Source organism: Terrapene carolina, unplaced genomic scaffold (genome assembly GCF_002925995.2).
Source record: "Terrapene carolina triunguis isolate 2854851 unplaced genomic scaffold, T_m_triunguis-2.0 Scaffold629, whole genome shotgun sequence".
Taxonomy (NCBI): domain Eukaryota; kingdom Metazoa; phylum Chordata; order Testudines; family Emydidae; genus Terrapene; species Terrapene triunguis.
Genome location: NW_020664980.1, coordinates 3,953,243 through 3,975,071, shown reverse-complemented (window position 1 = coordinate 3,975,071; position 21,829 = coordinate 3,953,243). Strand labels below are relative to the sequence as shown.

Genomic DNA, 21,829 nt, shown 5'->3' with positions numbered 1-21,829 from the left:
AGGAGAGGAAGGAAAGATTAGAAGCAGCACACACAAAAAATCTTAATTTTTGCCAAAAAGAATGTGGGGGTATACCATAAAATAATGAATAACTATTTTGAACATGTTACGGCACTGCTCAGATGCCTGCTTATGTCATAAAACCAAATGATCATTAACTGGGGTTCAGAGACAAACAATCCATTCAAGTATTTTAAGTTACCTTCTAGATTCATGCCAGCTTGAAGACATTTCCGGTAGCGACAGGCTGGACAATTTTTTCTTCGAATTTTGTCAATGATACAATCATTTCTTCCAGCACATAGATAATTGTGCTGTCCTGTATTTACACAAAAAGAAAATATGTACAGTTAAAATAGTGAGTACATTTGTCCAGTTAATTTTGGTTTTAGAATTAAGAAATTGGGAAGTATATAATGTACTGAATCACCACACCTCATTTTTAGCAGACTTATTACAGTAATATCGGTATCTACAATTCCCCATCACCACACACATTTCCTAGGCAAGACATATGGAGAACTCAATACAAATAAATGTTTAAAAATTCTGTTTCTTTATCACCAATTTAGGTGGGTTTTAAACTATTTTTCTCTTAAATTTATCACAAGTCATCCCCCACTGAATCTCTTCAAATTCTTTATAATGCTTTTTATAAAGTCACAAAAATCTGTAAATATTAGAATTCTCAGATGATAGTATGGAAAGTTAGAGGAAAGAGGAAATTATCAAACAGTCTAAATGCACCATATAGCCTCCTTGAGACAAATTTGATAATTAAAATAAAAAATAAACATTCATAAACCAGTCCACTTTAAAATATCTAACTTAATTGCTTATAGGAAAATAAGATTTCTGAAACAGCAATATGTAGCTCTGCATTTCTGAGATTAAGAGAAGCCAGATAGCACCCAGGCCAACTGCCAGAAAAGCCAATTTGAATGTGTTCATTTTTAAAATTTTCAGGAGATATTGATTTTACCACTTTTAAAACATGGAGGAAGAGCTCCTTGGGTGGAGCTTGTGAAGTGGACAGACTAAATCCCTTGGTATTTTTATGGATCTATGGATCCAAAACTAAGCTGACCTTGGAAGCCTAGAAAATTGAACTACATAACTTAAAGAGAGTTGCTTCTCTCCATGATGCATTTCTCAGCAGAGTTAAAACAGGAGGAACACTAGAGTATATATTAATGAGTTTTAACTGTGACTAATTTTCTAAAGATCTTTTCCTGTTCAGAAATAATTGTCATCAAAGGACAGCTTCTTCTCCAGTCTGAAAACTAAAATAGACTCCAGAAGCAGGTCTCTCTTCAGCTGGTCTAATGCCATTGATACATAGGCTGATTAAATGGAAATTCTAAAATCTAACAGTCAATGACTAAGAACTGAATCCAACTTTCGCTCTAATGGATTATTACAGTCCTGATCACTGTCCTGGCAATTTTCACATAGCGTTCAATTACTGCAGAATATAAATGGGAAACTGAAGAAAGCTTTTTATCTTTGCATTAGGGATTCAGCAAGTTTTCTAAAAATACCTGTGAACGTAGTATTTTTTGCTACAATGTATCATCACCATTATCACCCCACCCATGAAGCAGGCAGAGGCTATTCCAGTCTGTTTATTTAAAAATAGGCACAAATTGTTTAGTGAAGTAACTGAAAGCCCTAATATAGTATGATTACACTAAGGAGGTAATTTCATTATAAAAACTCTTTTGCAACTCTCTCTGAGAATGAATCAAGTGTACAGGAAATAGATTGAATTTGCACTTATTTAATTGGCTAGCATTTAAAGTCTGCTGATTCTATGCCCAGTTTCTGGGACAACAGATACTTCACCTATGGGAGGGCAGTCTGAGGGTAGATCTATACTTACTTCCGGGTCCGGCGGTAAGCAATCGATCTTCTGGGATCGATTTACTGCGTCTTGTCTAGATGCGATAAATCGATCCCGGAAGTGCTCGCCGTCGACGCCGGTACTCCAGCTCGGCGAGAGGAGTACGCGGCATCAACGGGGGAGCCTGCCTGCCGCGTCTGGGCCCGCGGTAAGTTCGAACTAAGGTACTTAGACTTCAGCTACGTTATTCACGTAGCTGAAGTTGCGTATCTTAGTTCGAAGTGGGGGGTTAGTGTGGACCAGGCCTGAGAATTTCCTAAAGTGAAAATAAACATTCAACTTTCCCTGATATTTGAGCTGTGAAAACTGCCTGCTTAGTAGCAAAAAAGTTTGATTAAGGAGTGTGTCAGGTCAATTTGTGTAATTGGCTGTGAAGGTGGGGTACAAAGATTATTAGAGTGGCTTCACTCAGGCTTACTTCCTTAGGTAGCTCACTGATTTCTTGGGAGCTTTTTTCATTCAGTTTTATACAAGCTCCAAAAATCTTCTATTTGGAGAAGAGGAAGCAACAGGGACCTTCAGTTACTAAGTGCCATCCAGAACGAAAATAGTAAAGGACATCACAACCAGGACACTTGTTCTCATTAGTAAATATGTATGTAAGTATGTATATATAGATACACAAATTAAATATACAACTGGACACTGCAGATCAGCTAAGTAGAAGAAATACCAATCACTGCAATAAGATGAAAAAAAGAGTAATTTTTCTTGCTTTCTCACAGAGATGCTGAAATTCAGAATATGAATACTGCAGAACAATTACAGATGACGTTCCAGGTAGGTAGTCTTTAGGAGCTGCTCCTCTTTTCCTGACACATGGTACCACTTATGGTGCTGATGCACTCTCTTTTGCAGTCTACCATTGGTGATTACCCATCATTCCTTTTTTAGATGAATGCTCCATTGCTTCTATGGTGTTGTAGACCTCTGTCCCTGCATTAACATTTTGGGATGAATGGAATTAAGGTGACTGCACACTGACCAGCTTCATGCGAGCCTGGAAGCTATGCAAAAGTATAGAGTTGTATAAAAAACCACAACCTTTTCAGTCACCTTTGTAACTAAACAATGGCAATTCAAGCAATACAGTGTTAAAGGTAGCTAATGATTAGAGACCAAATTGGAAAATTTTTAAGAGCGCTTACTGCTGATATGAATGCTTCAAATGTAGTGCTGAGGACTATATTGGACCATGATGGGAGCAGTGAAAGGTTGTTGTTGATCTAACCACTCTTGCATTATCAACCACACTGCAGGCATGCTGCTTCTGGATATCAGAACAGACCAAACAAATCTGCTGATCCCCACAAAAAGGCCACAATATAATTTACTGATTCTGTTTCTTTTGAGATTCCAACACCTTCCTACTCTTGCTCGTGTGCCTTTTCTCATGCTGCTCCCTTCTCCTGAAATGACACTCCTCCCCACCTTTAAGTATACTCATTCTCCTTTGAATCCCTCCTCAAAACCCACTTGTTCCATTTGGGTCTTCGCCAGTCTCCTCCACACCCTCTTCCACTACCTACTTTCAGTGATGAGCTGCCAAAATCATAACAACCGGTTCCCTCCTCACCCCAGAAGGGGGTCGTGGCCCGCCCCCTGGGACTCCTGCCCCATCCAACCCCCCGCGTTCCTTGACCCCCGCCCCGGAACCCCTGCCCCATCCACCCCCCTTCCCTGTCCGTTGACTGCCCCCTGCCGCCCCATCCAACCTCTCCTCTCATTCCTGATGGCCCCCTGGGATCCCTGCCCCATCCAACCCCCCCTTCTCCCTGTCCCCTGACTGCTCCTGGAACCCGTGCCCCTGACTGCCTCCCACTGCCCCATCCAACCCCCGCCTCCTTCCTGACTGCTCCCCTGGGACCCTTGCCCCCATTCAACCCCGTTTGGCCTCCCCGACCACCATCCACACCCCCGCCCCCAACCAGCACCCCGAATTCCCCTGCCCTCTATCCAACCCCTCCCCACCCGCTCCCTTACCACGTTGCCTGGAGGTGGCTGGCGGTGCTACAGCTGCGCCGCTCGGCTGGAGCCGGGCCACACTGCCGCCACGCAGCGCCTGGAGCACCGGGTCAGGCTGAGCTCGCAGCTCCCCCCTACCCCCCCGCTTCCAGCAAATCAGCTGTTCGCGTGGGAAGCCTAGGAGGGCTGAGAAGCAAGCGGCGGCTTTGCCCAGGGAGGCGGAGCGGAGGTGAGTTGGGGCGGGGAGCGGTTTCCCTGCAACTCCCCCCCCGGGTTACCTGCTGCGGCGCGGGCGGGCCCCCCCCCACCTCGTCTCCGCCTCCTTGGGCCTGAGCGCGAAGCTGCTGCTTGCTTCTCCACCCTATCAGGCTTCCCGCACAAACAGCTGATTTGCAGGAAGCGGGGGGGGGGGGGAAGAGTGCGAGAGAAGCCGGGCAGAGCGTTCAGGAGAGGAGGTGGAGGTGATCCGGGGCCGGGGCGGGGCGCTGGAGCACCCACGGGGTCGGCGCCTAAGGCGCCACTTTTGGATAACGTGCTCAGGGGGAGCGGCTGCTCCCCCGGCTCCCCCCCAGCTATGTTCCTGGGTCACTTCAACTTACCGGTTGTTAAATTTCGAAGCCCTTTTAGAACTGGTTGTCCTGCGCAGGACAACTGGTTCTAAAAGGGCTTCGAAATTTAACAACCGGTTCCCGCGAACCGGTGCGAACCGGCTCCAGCTCACCGCTACCTTATTTTCAATTAAAGAGACTATCAGGACTTCTCAACCTATTTGCCCCTCCTCTACCCTCTCCTTTGTCAATGCAGAGATAAGCATAAGTTCTCAGTGGTGGCAGATGACAGAACAAGAAGCCATGGTCTCAAGTTGCAGTGGGGGAGGTCTAGGTTGGATATTAGGAAACATTATTTCATTGGGAGGGTGGTGAAGCACTGGAATGGACTACCTAGGGAGGTGGTGGAATCTCCATCCTTAGAGGTTTTTAAGTTTGACAAATCTCTGGCTATGATGATTTAGTTGGTGTTGGTCCTGCTTTGAGAAGGGGATTGGATTGCCAACCCTAATATTCTATGATTCTATAAGCTCTTCGCAGCAGGGATCAAGTTTCTATAAGTCTATATAAATGTGTTATGAAGTGTTACGATGATATAACTATTTAATAATTATTACTATTATTAGAATCCTCTAAAAAGGAGATGCAGTGTATGTGAGTTTCTTGTATACTTACAAGTAAGGACTCTGACAGGTATACCATTTAACCAAACTGTACAAGGATTACTGTATTTTAATGAAATAATCTTTATCTGCAAGGATTACAAATGGAAGGTATTAAAACTGCAGTTAAAAAAAGACCTTTACTCCACATAGTCTAAATGACATTTAAAAGTTTAAATTACAGGGCCTATCATGTCGGATCTTATCCCACTACAGTTCATTCAGGAGTGTCACATAGCTAAAGCTGGCTAATTAAACTTCCCTTCTTAAAGCAGCTCCAGAAAACTGAAACAAGCACACAACCCTGTGGGCCTGATTTTCAAAAGGGCATGGCATCCTGGATCCCCCTGCTGAGAACAATGGCAACCACTGGGTGCAGAGCACTTTTCACAATACAGGTCTGTCTCATCTTATGCTGGGGTTACGTTCCGTGGTCAGCGCGTAAAGCGAAAACCGCGTATAGTCAAAATGACCCTTGAAAATCCCTTAAATCACCCATAAAGTACGATTTTGTGTATACAACCCTGTACAGTACTATGTATTATATACAGCAACGTACAGTACAGTATATAATAAAGACCACATATGCAAAATATAATTTTAAAGTATTTTTAATAACACGACAGAAGAATGAAAGAATAAAAAATGAAAACAGTACAGTACAGTGCAGTACTGTAAACCTGAACAGTCACCAGTCATCCTGGATATTCTTGCTAGTCTTGTACTGTACACACTCCAATGATTAGTCTTCCTCTTCTCCTGACAACACTATTATTGAGTCGTCAGGGCTTGATGTCAATCCAGGAGTCGATGGGCCAGGCTTGGGTGACAGAGAGCGAGTCGTAGACGAAGTGGTTGGCTCTGGTTCAGCTCGAGAAGTTGATTGTGTAGACTCTGCTGCTGCTGGTTGTTTTTTCTTTAAAAACATGGTGATTGGCAACGATCGCTGTTGTTTCTTGAGCTCCTCAAACATTTCTTGGTACGGTCTCAAATCATCCGTAATAGTACGTGTGATTTTGTGGCTTCGTTCCAGAGAAGGATCATATTCAGAAATTAAATCATTCAAAGTGTTTCGCTGCTTGGAACACTTCAGAAAATTTATGAAGATTCCAAGTTGCTAGCTCTTCCTGTTTGTCATCATCTTCGTCTTCTGTAGACGATTTTATCAGTTCCTCTAACTCTTCGTTAGTCAATGTTTCTCTATGGCCCTCAATTAATTCCTCAATTTCTTCCTCGAGGATGTCGACGAAGCCATCACCACCCACTTGCCTGGCCACCTGAACAATGAGTTGCACTTCTTTGTCAATGGTCGGGAAACCCTTAAAATCATTCACACAGTCTTCCCATCGGTTTCGCCAACATGCATTGACTGTTTCAGGCTTGATTGCCTCCATTGCCTGTTTAATATAAGTGATGCAATCAGCAACGTTGAAGGACTTCCAACACTCCATCACATTAACATTGGGATCAGCATCGATAGCGGTAAGGATCCGTGAGAATGTAAGCCTCATGTACATGGCCTTGAAACGGCTAATGACGCCTTGGTCGAGAGGTTGGAGGATGGAGGTTGTATTGGAGGGGAGAAAGACGACTTCAAAGTCGTTATGCGCAAACCAGAGTGCCACAGGGTGTCCAGGAGCATTGTCTACGATCAGCAACACTTTAAAGTCAAGTCCTTTCTCTTCAAGGTACTGCTTGACCTCCAGAATGAAACACTTGTGGAACCAATCCAGAAATAATGCTGCCGTCACCCAAGCCTTTTTATTTGATTGCCAGAACACAGGCAGGAGATTTTTGTTCTTGCCTTTTAGGACACGGGTATTTTTAAATAATTTTTTAAAATAAAATTTAAATAAAATTTTAAAGGCCGGCTTTATTAAATGCCCAGCCACATTTCCACAAAGCAAAACAGTCACACAGTCTTTAGCTGCTTTGAAGCCAGGGGCTTGTCTTTCTGATTTCGAAATGTAAGTGCGGGTGGGCATTTTTTTCCAGAAGAGCCCAGTCTCGTCAGCATTAAAAACTTGTTCTGGAAGATAGCCACTTTCCTCTCTGATTTTTCTTAATTGTTCGGGGTAGGCTTTTGCTGCCTTTTTACTGGCAGATGCAGCTTCACCAGTAGTCTGCACGTTTTTGAGGTTGAAGCGGTTCCTAAAACTGTTAAGCCAACCTTGGCTGGCTTTGAATTCCTTCTCATCAGAAGGCTGTCCCTCTTCGGCAGGAGGTTTCAACAGCGCATAGATGCTAAGAGCCTTTTCTCGCAACATGTTGCCATTGATAGGCACACGTTTACGGTTCATGTCTTACAGCTATAAGTTTAATGCCTTTTCAGTCTTCACTAAAGTCTGATCACGCACTTGGCTTGTCACCTTAGCAGTTACTCGAGCACTTGATGCCATGGCTTGACGAATTTCTGTCTCTCGAATCTTGATGGCACGGATGCTAGATTCGTTGCGGCAGTATTTACGCGCCACGTTGGCGATGGACATACCATCTCTTAATAAGTCTAACACAGCCAGTTTTTCCTCCAGCGTTGGAACACATCGCTGTTTCTTTGGTTGAGCACCAGATGAAGTAGGTGCTTTGCGTTTAGGAGCCATGTTATACAGTATGAAAAATACGTACTGTCTCTTTAAACAGTACAGGCACAGTAGAATCTCACTCAGCGCGGTGAGATGCGCACAATATGAAAGGCACAGGGGGACCGAGTACTATAGTGGGAACAGCAGTACTGTAGTGGGAATAGCAGATTCGCTTCTCCCATCTCACACTCACTCCGGGGCAGACACACTATTTAAACTGTTTTTTTTTGCCAACCCTCCAGGGTTATAGTATTATAGGGGAGAACCTTATCACAGGCCTAAAGACATGCTGTTGCTGTCAAGTCCCCCCCACCCCAAAATATTTTAGAGGAACAGCAGATTCGCGTCTCACGCTGGTGGAATCGCCGTTTTTTTGTTTGTTTTTTCCCCCCCGACTGCGCAAAGCTGAAATCGCGCATGTTAAATGCGTGTAAGATGTGACAGACCTGTATGGCCCTGCTCTTTTAGGTTTACAGTATAGGAGCTACTACATATGCTTTGCACCAAGGAAGTTCTCCGTCACAACCCAGTCCAGCCCCATCCTCTGAATGGACACCAGACTGTTGTGAGGAGATCCAACCACTGATGACCATGTGCTCCAAAGCTCCCTAGGTCTGGGTAGTGACTCATTCCTATTAATAGCTCTGGGTCACTCAGGCACACACTCCCCTCTTGGCAGCAGGGTGGATAAAAATGGCTGACTTATTTTTTTTGTATATCAGATTTTTTAATTTAAATTAAATACTTGTTTATTTTAAAAAAATAAACCTACTTAAAATTACATTTGAAATTATGATAACCTCTAATAAGGCCTAAACTTAGTATAATCTATAAAAATAATTTAAATTAAATAAAAAATATTAAGAAGTACATGTTTGCTGCCAAGCTTTTTTTTTTAAAGAGTCAGACCACTGAACTGGTGGAAGTCACTGCCTAAGCACCTGAAACTAGAGTTTATGACGTGCTAAACCAACTTTCAACAGCAGTAATCTTTTCTGCAGGTCCAGAAAGAGGATTTTCTTCATTTCAGTTTATTAAACTAGTTTAGTTCAAGGACTAGTTGAGAGGATGAGATCTGCTAATTCTAAAATCTTGAAGGACATGGTGACCAGAAATAATCAGTTCAATTCACTAACTATAAATCATACTTCCTTTGCTTAATAAATCAATTAATTTTAAATATAAAACATGTTTTGATAAATGTTCTGATAACTTTTTTCTTATGCATGTGGAACATTTTAGGTAGTTTCATTTAAATAATTAATTTTAGAATGCTGTTTTTGTGCATTTTAAATTGAATTTCCATCCAAATAGAACTTGACACAAAGCACAAGTAAAAAAAATTAATCGTCATTTGGTAAATAAGAAGTGCATTATTCATAATTTTCTAGCAAAATAAAAAAAAGTAAAAATTAAGAATCTGAATAAATATATGTTAAGCTATATATAGTGTATCTGCCTGATTAGCAAAAAGAAGAACCCAAATATACCATATAAAGGCTATATTCAGTTGCAAATCAGTTTGGATGACTCTTCCTAATGTCAGCTCTCCACCAGGTGAGAAACACCTCCTCCTTTTCCGGCCTTCTTATACATTAAAAACAAGCTACGCATATATCAGTTCAAGCTGGCTCCCAATACAGGACACAAGATATGATACAAAATGGAAGTCAAAAAACAAATTAGGTGACATAACTTAGTACAGGTCAACAGCAATCTGTCACATCCTCAAACTGTGGGCCCAATCCACACATCCCAGTTATGCTGCATTCCATACTAGGAAAATTCTGTGCTTACCTGAAAGTTTCCTGTCTTCAGGCAGTAAGGTCCACAGATCAGTTATAATGGATACTTCAGCCTGCTTGCAGCTTGAAGGCAGAACCAGACCTGTCCGTCACTGGCAGAAGAGGAATGCCTCACCCAGAGAAGCTGCTGTCAGTTGAGAGAACTTCCACAGCCAGAATAATTCTATTCTAGTTTTCTAAATTACGTATTTAAATATTCTTTGAGGAAAAAAGCATAACAATCTCTGCTATAGCAGAGAGAATGGGAAATTCTCCTTAATGAAACAAATCCAAGTTTTTGGATTTCAATTTCCATCTATATTCTGGATGATCCATTTGTCTCCAGTGTGGGCTATATCTGTGGATCTTATTATCTGAAGAAAGGAAATTTTACATATATCCTCCATCTTCTTCTTTTTGGCACTAAGACATGGAGAAGACTTCTGCCAAAAAATGGCACTGACTAAAGACAGTATGATAAATATGTAGAAGTTGGTGAATGTATGTATTAATGGCTGCCTAGCAGATATAAATATAGGAAATACTTCAGAAAATTTATCACTCTGTGTGTGTTTCCACTTTTTCTCTCTGTACAGAACCCTGATAAGAAAAATTGTCCTCGGACAGGTAAAGGTGAATCAACTTTGGGAAGACACCCCCAGCCCCACCAAAAGCTGCCATCCATATGCACACCAGAACAACTGTCTATGGAACAGTACAATGGGAAATGGAGATAAGCTTCCTTTAGGAATTTATTCAGATGTATCAGACAGAGCTCTGCTATGTGTGCTCCTGATTATCTGTGGCTAAAAATAGCATGCGGAATAGGCTGTATGTCTCTGATGTGAAGTAGATGATGGATAGTTTTATTCAGGTCCTGACATTTCTATGGGGTTGCTAGAGATTGGGAATAGAACAAAGTTGTTCCTATGATCCTTGCACAGTTCCACAGAGTATCCCCTTTGGACTATGTCCATTGACAACATTTTTTTTACCAAAGCTATAGGTAGCCATATGCTCCCAAAATAAAAAAGTCTGGCACCAATTGGGGGTCTAATTCCAGACAGGGCTGGCTGAAGGCCATGCAGATAGCTCCGAGGCAACTGATAGCAGCTAGTGATGTCATGTCACCTCAGCCCTTGTTCTAGTTACCACTTGCAAAGTGGTATTTTTTCCTCTTATATTCAGAGACTGCTTCAACTTTCCAAAAATCTGTATTCCTTCCTATAGTGTCTGGCAGGAGCCAGGACTGCAAGACGGCTTTTCTGATAATTCTGAATAACCTCAGGTTTTCATAAAAGCTTCCCATTATATCACTAAGAGAGCTAGGAACTGCTTTGCCTGCAAGTTTAATTTCAAGGATCCCACTGTTTTCCAGGAAGAAGCCCTTAGAGATATTTTGGTTGAGAATAATGTCCCCCCACGTTAGCGTTGTTTGTGAAAGATGGGTAGCCAGCTAGGATGATTCACCTCAAAATGAGTAAGGATTGCTGCAAGCAAGACATCAGACTCTAAACCTTTTCATCTTTCCTTTAAGAGCTAGCATGATTCTTCCAAGGCAGGACTGACATTATGTAGCTTAGGGTGTGAGAATTGTGGTAAGCTTTTAAATAAAAAAAATCTTCCCTAACAACTGTAACTTGCCCACATCTTTCTGCTTGTCATATAAGGAGACAGAATCTGGTCCATTTCATAATGCTTGTGTATGCAGCCCAAAATCATATTGGTGCTTTTGGGAGGGGAGGGGGGGAAGGGTTGAGCTGCCTAACACATTGTAAGCTCATATCTACTCACTCTCTCTCTCTCTCTCTTTTTTTTTTTTAAAATTGTTGCCTTCCTGAGATCAGGGAGAAATCTTGACAATCGTTTATCACAATGCTGTCATCTAGTGAGCTCAAAAAATATATACACACATTTATAGAATATAACAGGTTGATAAGCATTATTATTTACAGCAAATGTTGTAAAACTGCTATAATACTATTTTGGGATCATTTAAGATAACTTATCAATTTCCATATAGGATGTCACACATAGCTGGCGTACGGTATACTTAAATTTTGACCTTCAAAATCACATGCCCTATAAAAGTTTTATCACATATTAACACAAACAATTTACATAAAAATGACACCAACAACACAACCAATGAAAGAAAAGCGAACAAAAACAAATGATACCAAGCCAAGATAACAATAAACCCTCTCACACTCTCAGTGAATGGGTGCATTATATAAATGTAAATGTACTCCATGCTTTAGGTACTCACACCACTATCAATTTTATTTTACTAGGAACATAGTCTAGATATGAGAAAGTTACTTACTTTACAGTAACTGGAAGTTCCTCAAGATGGGTGGTCTCTATATGTATTCCACTGTGGGTACGCATGTGCTTCATGCGCCTGGAATTGGAGAATTCTGAAAGCAGTGTCACTTGGCTCATGCATGCATCCTCACTCTCCTCATGGCTCCAACCATGGAGATAAAGGGTAAAGTAGACTAACCACCTCTCCAATTCTTTCACTACCACAAATTCAAGAATGCAGAGGTGAAGGAGGGTGGGTAGTGCAATACAGATAGGGACCACAGACCTCGAAAAATCTTCACTTGCAATAAGGTAAGTAACTTTCTCTTCTTCTTTGACTGCTAGTTCCTATGTCTATTCCACTGCGGGTGACTGATAAGCAGTACTCAAATAGGAGGAGGATGCAGGTGGCACAGCTATTTGAAGAACCACTGTCCCAAAAGATGTGTCATCCTTTCCTTGGTGCTGTAAGGAGGACTATTTCTTGCATCCGATGAAGTAGACTGTAGCCCACGAAAGCTTATGCTCAAATAAATTCATTAGTCTCTAAGGTGCCACAAGTACTCCTGTTCTTTTTGCAGATACAGACTAACATGGCTGCTACTCTGAAACCTATTTCTTGTTTGAGAATCTCCTCATTAGAATGGCCCCTGAAAAGAGCCAGGAATGAAGGATTTGGAGAGAGCAAGGGGGTAAGTTCAATTGCATAATCAGAATGGATGAAGATTAACACCCACTTGTCCATTGCTACTGCACTCCAGGTCTGGAAAAAGAGTGCTAGAATGTGTGGGAATTAGCAGTTGGTGTTGTCATATGTTTGCAGCTCTTCAACTCCTGTCAAAAATATCATTTGGATGGGGGTGGGATGATGCTGATGCTGGCAGAAGGTGCAGGGAAACAGGACTTCTGAACCCACCACCCCTTACAGGGTGGCTTATAAGGCCGCTAGTGGTAAAGTGGTTGAGCCAACGGTTTAGGTTTGTATGACTGCCTGTGGAATTTTCTCTTGGGGCCACTGTATATATATTCCCAGGGAGAGGAAGGTGGCCCTGGAGTCCTTTAGAATGTGTAAGGACCCATCTATCTTTTGGTTAAAGAGATGGGTTTCATCCAATGGCAGGTTCTCCACACTGTTCTGGATCTGTCTGAGAAATCCCGAAGCATGAAGCAATGATTTAAGGCACATGACAATGGCTATTGCCGTTTATCTTGAAGATGTGTCTGCTGCTTCTACCACTAATTGAAGAGTGGTCCTGGCAACCGACTTGCCTTCCTCAATTAGAGCCTGGAATGGAGCTGTCATGTTGGGGAAGCTTGTTGATGAAGTCCATGGATTTGGAATATTTCAGGTAATCATACTTAGGCAACAGTGCTTGGTAATTGGCTATTCTGAACTGAAGGTTAAAAGAAGAGAAGACCTTCCTTCCTAATAAATCTAGGTGTTTACCCTCTCTGTCAACCAGAGTAGACCTAGGGTATTGCTGTCTAGAAGTCTCCATAGCAAATTGGATAACCAAAAAGAGTTAGGTGCAGAATGAGAAGAGAAATCCTGCCCCTTTTGGCTGGGAAAAAAGAGCATTTTTCTGCTCTCTTAGGGGTAGGGGCACTAGTGGCTGGGGTGTGCCAGATTGCTCTGGCTGGTTCCAGAATGGCTTCATTAATAGGAAGCACTATTTGGCTGGATCCAAAGGCCTGTAGGATGTCCAGGAGTTTATGTTGGGGATACTGAATTTCCTCAAGGGAGATATGCAGTGCCACTACCATCCTACATAACAGTTCCTGGAAGTGCTTATGGTCACTGGGGATGTGTGTGTGTGGGAAGATATTGGAGCAACTGCTTCATCCATAGATGATGAGGACAGTTTTGTCGGTACCAGAAGAATTGCTGGATCCGGCTCAGAATTTTCCCCCCTTCCATGGGGTCAGACGGAAGCTCTGGATGTCCTCTTGCAGAAAAAGGGTGAACTGACTCCCTAGCGGATCACGTCAACTCTGCAGGGTGGTACGGCCCCAATATGGCCAGTAAGACAAGTCAAAATGTGGTTGTGGAGGTCCCCACAGCATGGGGTACCAACAGCTGTGAGGCAGGTGCTGAGGTGGAGGTTGGCTCCAGACTAGTCCAGGTCCCCTGTCCAGAAAGGTAAGCCTCAGAAGAGGAGACATCAGTTCCTCAGGGGTTCAGAATCTACTGAGAGAGAAAATGCCAATTCTGGATCCATCAGTGATACTGATGGTTCGGCTGGAAGGAAACCATGGCTGGACAATGGGATGGGGGCCACACTCCTCCTTTAAGCTGCATCTCATGAAGGAAGGACCTGATGGTGATGGAGATTGGGGGATCAGGGAGAGCAAAGATGTCATCAGGTGGTGCATGAGACTCTGCTGTCCCTGGAGCATGAGGGGTCCTGTCTGTCCGAACCAACAATATAAAGCAAATACAGTCTGTCCCACACTCACGCAAGTTAAAGCTGGTATTATCGGTGTTTGAAGCTCCTGATGGCTGCTGTCAGTTCCCAGTGTTTAGGCTTAATTGGTACCGGATGAACTGATGCTACTAGAGCATGCTCTGGTACTGACAGAACACTAGATGTGTGGGCTTTCTTGTCATGACCATGAGACTCAGGATGTTCTTTGTCCTTATGGGCTGAGTGGGAAGATCTGCTCGACTTACGCAGGGTTGTATCCAACTTCTTAGACGTGGACCTGGAGGAGGCTTTGCTCTTGTGTTTATGAGAATGCTCCCTACCTTCTTGACAAGACCCCGATGGGGTCTGTGGGAGTAGATTCCCTTGCCTAACTCAGACCTCATGGTAGGAAGCGCAATCCTTGCTGAGTGAAGCTGCTGAATGGGGTTGGGGGGAAGATCCCCCAGTCTGGATCCGACTGTGATCTCATAGCTTTCTCCATTAAGTGCTTCTTAAGACAAATTCCTGCACTCCATGGTACTACTGGGAAAAGTGCACCAGATACTGCACTGTGCCATGACACAAGCTTCCCCTTGGCAGTACAGGCAGCACTGATGGTCATCACTGACTGGGAAGGAGCACGGGCAACAAGTACAGATCTTGAAGCCTACAGGCCTGAATGTAGTGCAGCACCCTTAACATGGTACAGGAGGGTAATTCCCCAAGATAGAGGACTACCTAACTATAAAACTTAGCTAAAACTATTGAGTAAAATTCAAAACTATTTACTATATATTTTTACAGACTGAAGAACCAAGGAAGACAAAGATCCGGACACTGGAGGATCTGACATAGGTCATGTGGTGGTAAGAAGGAATTGGAGAGGCGGTTGGTCAGCTCCAGTCTTTACCTTCACAGCTGGAGGCACGGAGGATAGTGAGGGCACATGAGCGGACCAATGGACACTACTTTCAAAATTCTCTGACTCTGGGCACATGGCGTACACATGTACCCACGTGGAATATACATAGGGATCAGCATTTGTAGAAGAAATAGTTAATTTCCCATAGGATTCTAGGGAGCAGCAAGGATGCCTGCAGAGGCATTAGATTGTACATATATTTTATAATTTTTAACAGATAATAAACTCTTCAAAACACATCCTACCTTCCACAGCTCTTTTGAAGAACACTTTGCAGCTGCCGCAAGTTAGGACACCATAATGACATCCAGAGGCTTCATCAGAACAGACCAGGCAAAGCTTGGGAGGTGGTCCTGTCGCTGTTGAGGTGGCGGATGGAGAAGAGCTTACATCAGATCTCACTCCAGGGCTAAAAAACAAATAGGATGGAAGAAATTTCAGTCATACTTCTTGGAAAACCATGTCAAACATATTTCATTCATAGTCACAAGAGGAGTCAGGTATGTTGAATAACTTCACTAATGTATTTACATATTATATTTTGCATTTAGACCTGTTAAAATGATCATCTTTGTTACAGATTATGTACCCAGTGATATGCAGGTATTAAAATGTTGTATTGCTTATATCAGAGTCATTATTAAAGTAATATTCTTTTTTGAGTCTACTAATTAATCACAGAAATTCAGGATGGAACTTCACATCTTGAGTTAGTTTCCCACAACAAATAAGTCAGCAGGTGGAAATTCCTATAGCTTTCCAGACTTTAATGCATACTGAAAATTAACCCCTGTATTAATAGAAGTAATGGACCCACTCGATCCAGGAGCTTAAACTAAGATATTTAACAATACTAAGTATCAGAGGGTAGCCATGTTAGTCTGGATCTGTAAAAAGCAACAAAGAGTTCTGTGGCACCTTAAAGACTAACAGATGTATTGGACCATAAGCTTTCATGGGTGAATACCCACTTCATCAGACGCATGTAATGGAAATTTCCAGAGGCAGATATAAATATGCAGGCAAGAATCAGTCTGGAGATAATGAGGTTAGTTCAATCAGGGAGGAAGAGGCCCTCTTCTAGCAGTTGAGGTGTGAACACCAAGGGAGGAGAAACTGCTTTTGTAGTTGGCTAGCCATTCACAGTCTTTGTTTAATCCTGATCTGATGGTGTCAAATTTGCAAATGAACTGAAGCTCATCAGTTTCTCTTTGAAGTCTGGTCCTGAAGTTTTTTTGCTGTAAGATGGCTACCTTTACATCTGCTATTGTGTGGCCAGGGAGGTTGAAGTGTTCTCCTACAGGTTTTTGTATATTGCCATTCCTAATATCGGACTTGTGTCCATTTATCCTTTTATCTCCCTACGTAAATTTATGCATTTTCAGCCTCATTTCCCCCCTCCTCTCTGCCTAAGCTAGTCCTACATCATCTCACCTCCACTTTATACTACACTTATAAATCTTCATACCACTTCTCCTTTCTTACACATTTTAATGACGTGAAACAATTAAAATATGCCATTTGCATCCAAGTTAGCATCAGCTAAATGAATGGGACAATTCACACCTAAGTAGTATTGTTCCAGGTTCTCCAGCAGATATTGCTGCATCAGTTATACTTGCTTCATGCTTTGAAGATTTTCTTCGCAGCCAAAACAACCAGAGACTTTCAAACGAAGAATACTAATACTACAACTAATAATACAACATACAAAAACATCTGGAGAACAAGTAGGAGGCTTTTGCTATAGCTGGTCCTTTGTATCCTCTACCAGGGAACAGTTAACCCGTTGGGATCACCACTTTAGATCGACCTTAAATGTTAGATAGTATAATTCACAACTGTCTCCACTTCTAATCTCCCACTTTCCCTAACATTCTTGTAGAAAACTAAACTGTAGTTATTTTTTTTTTTTTTTTCAAATTTATATTCAGAAAGCTTTGCTGACAGGCTGTGTCTACTGTCCAAACACAACAGCTGTTATCAGCAAGAGATAGTTTAATAATTATTATCCTATGAGCTATATGCAAAAATAATAAGGAAAGAAATTTAGCAGAACCATGACAAGCTTACATTAAGAAAGAGTTTGACAACATTTCTCTTTTACGGGATTAATGTCAATAGCTAAAGAGTCGCAGCTAGCAAACGTAGAAATTTGGCTGAGAAAAATTAAAATCCATGAACAGAAAAAGTATGAACTAGTCAGAAACAGATTCTATTGAGACAAACAACAACGAGCAGCAAAATGCAGAATTACTTAGAACATCTAAACAAAAGATTGCAATGTAGAATAAGAAAGTAGGATTCTTTATTGAATAACTTAGTGTGCCTCAAAACAGAGTAATAAAAACAAGCAAAAATCCCATGTGGAGGTAAATCCACATGCTTGTTTATCAAATGATTAATAAAAACAAGCCCAAGTTCTTGTCAGAGACAAATGAAATCAGATCAAACAGTTAAAGGCTAAATCTGTGTATCATAATTAAAAAAAAATGGATATGAAAAGTATTAAGCAAAATAAAAATAAAGCTCAACGCATCTTGATGACACCAAATAATAACTGAACTCAAAAGACAGGGAAGCAAACATGTTTAGTAGCAGGACTCAAAAATTACAGGTAGCTTTGATTAGTATTATGGAACGAATAGAACTTTTCACATAAATAACTAATGGGGAAAATAGAGATTTAAATTTTTTATTCAATGTCTGTTTTGGTTTTCTAATTATTATTTATTGATTTTCTTACACCTAACCCCCTGCCCATCCTTCAAGCCCCAGACCATAACTTCTGTCTGAAACACACACAACTTTGGCAAACTGTATACAAAGGACAAGTTTCTTTAAGGGCTTGGATCCAAAACCTTTGAAGTCAACGGGAGCTATGCTATTGACTTGAAATGGGAGAAGGATAATACCCTAATCCAGAGGATTGCTTTTATTGTAGTTCACTTTTGTCCACTGCACAGGGAGTCTTTCTTTGTTTGAGTCAAAATATCAGCATGAAGAAATCCTGAATAATACACAACGTACAGTTTTAAATCATCCCATAAATAATGAATACATTAATTTGCTAATTTTGCACATTTTTAAGGATCGTTTATAAACTGTATCTCTTTCCCTCCTTGCAGAATCACCTACAAACCATTGCTCAAATAACAGACAGAGATCAAGCATGGAAGGTAATTTCTAAAGTTAGTCTAAGATTCTTTCCTCCCCTCCCCCCCACCTCGGAAAATGAGAAATATTTTTCCTTGGGGTACTTAATGTTTCTCATTGAGAGAGTCATTTTTAGTACCTAGCCCCCCATGCTCAAAGATTCCTCCTCATTTCCTAATGTGGAGAAAATCTTCAGCTTCAATAACAGGTCAAGGTTACCATTTAGTACAACTATCCATTCAGAGAATCCAGGAAAATGAAGAAAAATGTACATGAATTGGAGTTACTTTTCAAATTCATTTTGATATTTGGCTGTTTTCTCACTAATGGTAAATATTTTTCTAACAATAAGATCAACAGATAGAACCAGGAAATTCAATATTCAGGAAAGTTCCTGAAAGAACCACTGCTATTATCAGCATCTGTCTCTACTGTCATCTACAGAAACATTCAAACCTTTCTAAAACTGTGATTACCACATAGCCACTTGGCACTTTCTAACCTCAACACTCCACTTTTTCTAAGATGATATCTACCTTGCACCTCTTCACACATGGTGCTTGAGTGAGGTGTTTTCACCATTTGCTTCTACAATGCTTTTCTGGAGTACTTTAAATCATCATAGTGGCTGAAGACTGTACGATACACAAATAAGCCTATGACAGAGGCTCTCAGCCTCATATCATAGGGTACGTCTTCACTACCCGCCGGATCGACGGGTAGTAATCGATCTATCGGGGATCGATATATTGCGTCTCGTTAAGACGCGATATATCGATCCCCGAACGTGCTCCCCGTCGACTCCGGAACTCCACCAGAGCGAGCGAAGGTAGCGCAGTCGACGGGGGAGCCGCGGCTGTCGATCCCGCGCCATGTGGACCCCCAGGTAATTCGATCTTAGATACTTCGACTTCAGCGACGCTATTTGCGTAGCTGAAGTTGCATATCTTAGATCGATCCCCTCCCACCCCCAGTGTAGACTAGCCCATAGTCTGATGTTTTCTTGCCTTTGTATTTAGGAGGGAGAGCATAGGTGACAGCGAGTAGAGCCCTCCTTCCGGGAGGCTAGCCCCCGCTCTGCCTGTTCTGCCCCTCCCCGTTGCCAGAGCCCCGCCACCCCCGTGCAGCCGGAGCCACAAGACCCCCGCCACCCCCTTGTGGCTGGAGCCATGAGCCCCCCCCCGAGGAGCACCGAGCACCCCCAGCCTCGGCTGGAGGAGCCCCAGGCTGGCCGCAGCCATGCCGCACCTCCCCTCCCCAGACCCCAAGCTGCCCCAGGGAAAAACATCTCCTCCCGAAGAAACTTTTGATACGTCCCATGCAGGTTCCCGGGTAGCTGAGGAAGTAGTATTTGCTACTCAGCTTCCTGGGTTCATCAGTAATCTCTCTGGAGTCAAGGTGGTGCTTACCTCAGGGGGGATGGGGTGGGGGTAGGGACGACTCCCCGGAAGCATCAACATCCCTCAGCTCCTAGGGGGAGGCGTGGCCTGCGCGCTGCCTCCACCTGCAGGCACCGCCCCAGCAGCTCCAATTGGCTGCGGTTCCTGGCCAATGGTAGCTGCAGAGCTGGCCCCTGGGGAGGAGGCAGTGTGCAGAGCTGCCTAAACACGCCTCTGCCTAGGAGCTAAGGGAAGGGGATGTCGCTGCTTCCAGGGAGGTGCGGAGCCAGGTAGGGAGCCTGCCAGCCCTGCCAACGCCCCTCCCAGCACCAGCGGGGGTCTTGGCCCTCCCCCCGAACACCCACGGTGCCCCCAGGCCATGTCCCTCCCCAAGATTTAGTCAGGGGTATATAGTACAAGTCATGGACAGGTCACGGGCTGTGAATTTTTGTTTACTGCCCGTGACCTGTCCATGACTTTTATTAAAAATACCCGTGACTAAAACGTAGCCTTAGCTATTACTAGTATCCTTTAGGTGCTTAAAATTGGTTAATAATTTGTTCCAGTATCTATTCAGGTATCAAAGTTAGGCTGACTGGTATATAATTCCCCAGGTTCTCTTTATTCCTCTTTTTAAAGACAAGTACTACTGTTTGTCTTTCTCCAGTCCTCTGGGAACTTACCCATCCTCCATGAATTCTCAAAGATAATTCCTAACAGTTCTGAGATTGGTTCAGCTAGCTCCTCAAGAACTCTAGACTAATTTCCAATTACATCTAACTTATCTAAGTATTCTTTTAAATCTGTTATCTCCCTATTTCAGGCTGCATTCCTTCCCCTTTGTTAGCATTAATTGTGTAAATATCTGGTCACCATTAACCCTTTTAGTGAAGAATGAAGCAAAATAGGCATTAGATACCTGATGCCATCTATTATTAGCTCTCCTTCTTGCTAAGTAGAGGACCTATGCTTTCCTTTCCACAGAGAATATGGTGGATAATAGTCTCACCAACACTAACTGAAACTTAACGCTTGAACTTAAATAGCCAAACCAGGATGTTAAAAACAGCAAATCCAGTTAGAATGATTGACCTCTGAGACCTGAGCACTGAAATGGGATAAAAAACTTCCAAACTGTGTGCTGGACAAATAAAAACCTTACGTCATATGAGATTTTCAGGCATCTTATACTCTGTCTTTTATTAATAAAGGTTAGAGTCAACCTACCAAACCTTTTCCATAGTGTTCAGCAACACGGGCTTATTTCATTATGGTTATTTTATCTCTATTTCTAATACTTTCTTTCATCTAAGATTACTTGAATTGGGTCTTGGAAATGTTAGCTGGGGCACTTAGTAATAGATGCCACAGAAAAAGAACCTCAATTCTGAGCTTATGTAGAAGGAGAACCATGATTAGGTAATGGCTTGGATACACAGACAGAGCTGCAGTTCCCCCATCGCCTCAAATTATGCCAGTGATGGCCAAGGCAGCTAGGGTTTGGAGAAGTGAATGATCTGAAAGGTCTTAGACATTATCCAATGTAATAGAGAAAATATAACAGGGTAGTCTGTGACCATACTATGAAATTATATGATCCCACCATCAGAGTGAGCCTCCAAAATTTACCCTCAATGTCTGTGTAGGTTAGTTAGGTATTATTAGTCTTATTCTGCACCTAACTGGATGAAGTGACTTGTCTAAGCTCTCACAGAAAGTCTGTGGCACAGCTGGGAAGTGAACGAAGGCCTCCACTGCCTAGTGGAACCATTCTTTCTCTCCAGACTAACCTTTTCCTGGGGGGAAGAGGGAGGAACATTTAAAGAAGACAATTTGGCTACCATTTTGATAGTGTAACTCACTGCTATTACCTGTCTATCTTTGGACCTGGGTAGAGAATGCTTCTTTTGCATTGTCTCACTGTGCCTCCCAGATCAAAGGAGCCACTGTCTTCAAGAATAGGCAAGATCGAAGTTCCCATGCCTACTTGTTTGCTCATGTAAGCAAACTCCTATTACATGAAAAAGTTGCTTTTTCCTGCCATAACACAAACAGGGCCCAACAATGCACTAAACTCCTATTGCCACATTAAAACGTTACATATACTCCCTGAATGGTTGTAAGATTAAGTGTAAAATGATTTGCTCTCAGTTCCAGAAAACTTAAGCTCATTAGCTTTTGCACTTGCTGACCAATGAGCTTTATATTCACAACCT

The 21,829-nt window shown here is 42.4% G+C and overlaps 1 protein-coding gene across 5 annotated transcripts in view; it reads right to left on the bottom strand.

Annotated features, from left to right (window-relative positions):
• Positions 1-21,829, bottom strand: part of NR3C1 (nuclear receptor subfamily 3 group C member 1) — a 168,233-nt gene that overhangs the window by 45,450 nt on the left and 100,954 nt on the right. For all 5 annotated transcript variants that reach the window (XM_026659410.2, XM_026659409.2, XM_026659412.2 and 2 more), the window contains exons 3-4: positions 15,324-15,487; positions 203-319 (exon numbers count right to left, since the gene is read on the bottom strand). In XM_026659410.2, the coding sequence (XP_026515195.1) occupies positions 203-319; positions 15,324-15,487 (281 nt within the window). The remainder of the gene's footprint in view (positions 1-202; positions 320-15,323; positions 15,488-21,829) is intronic.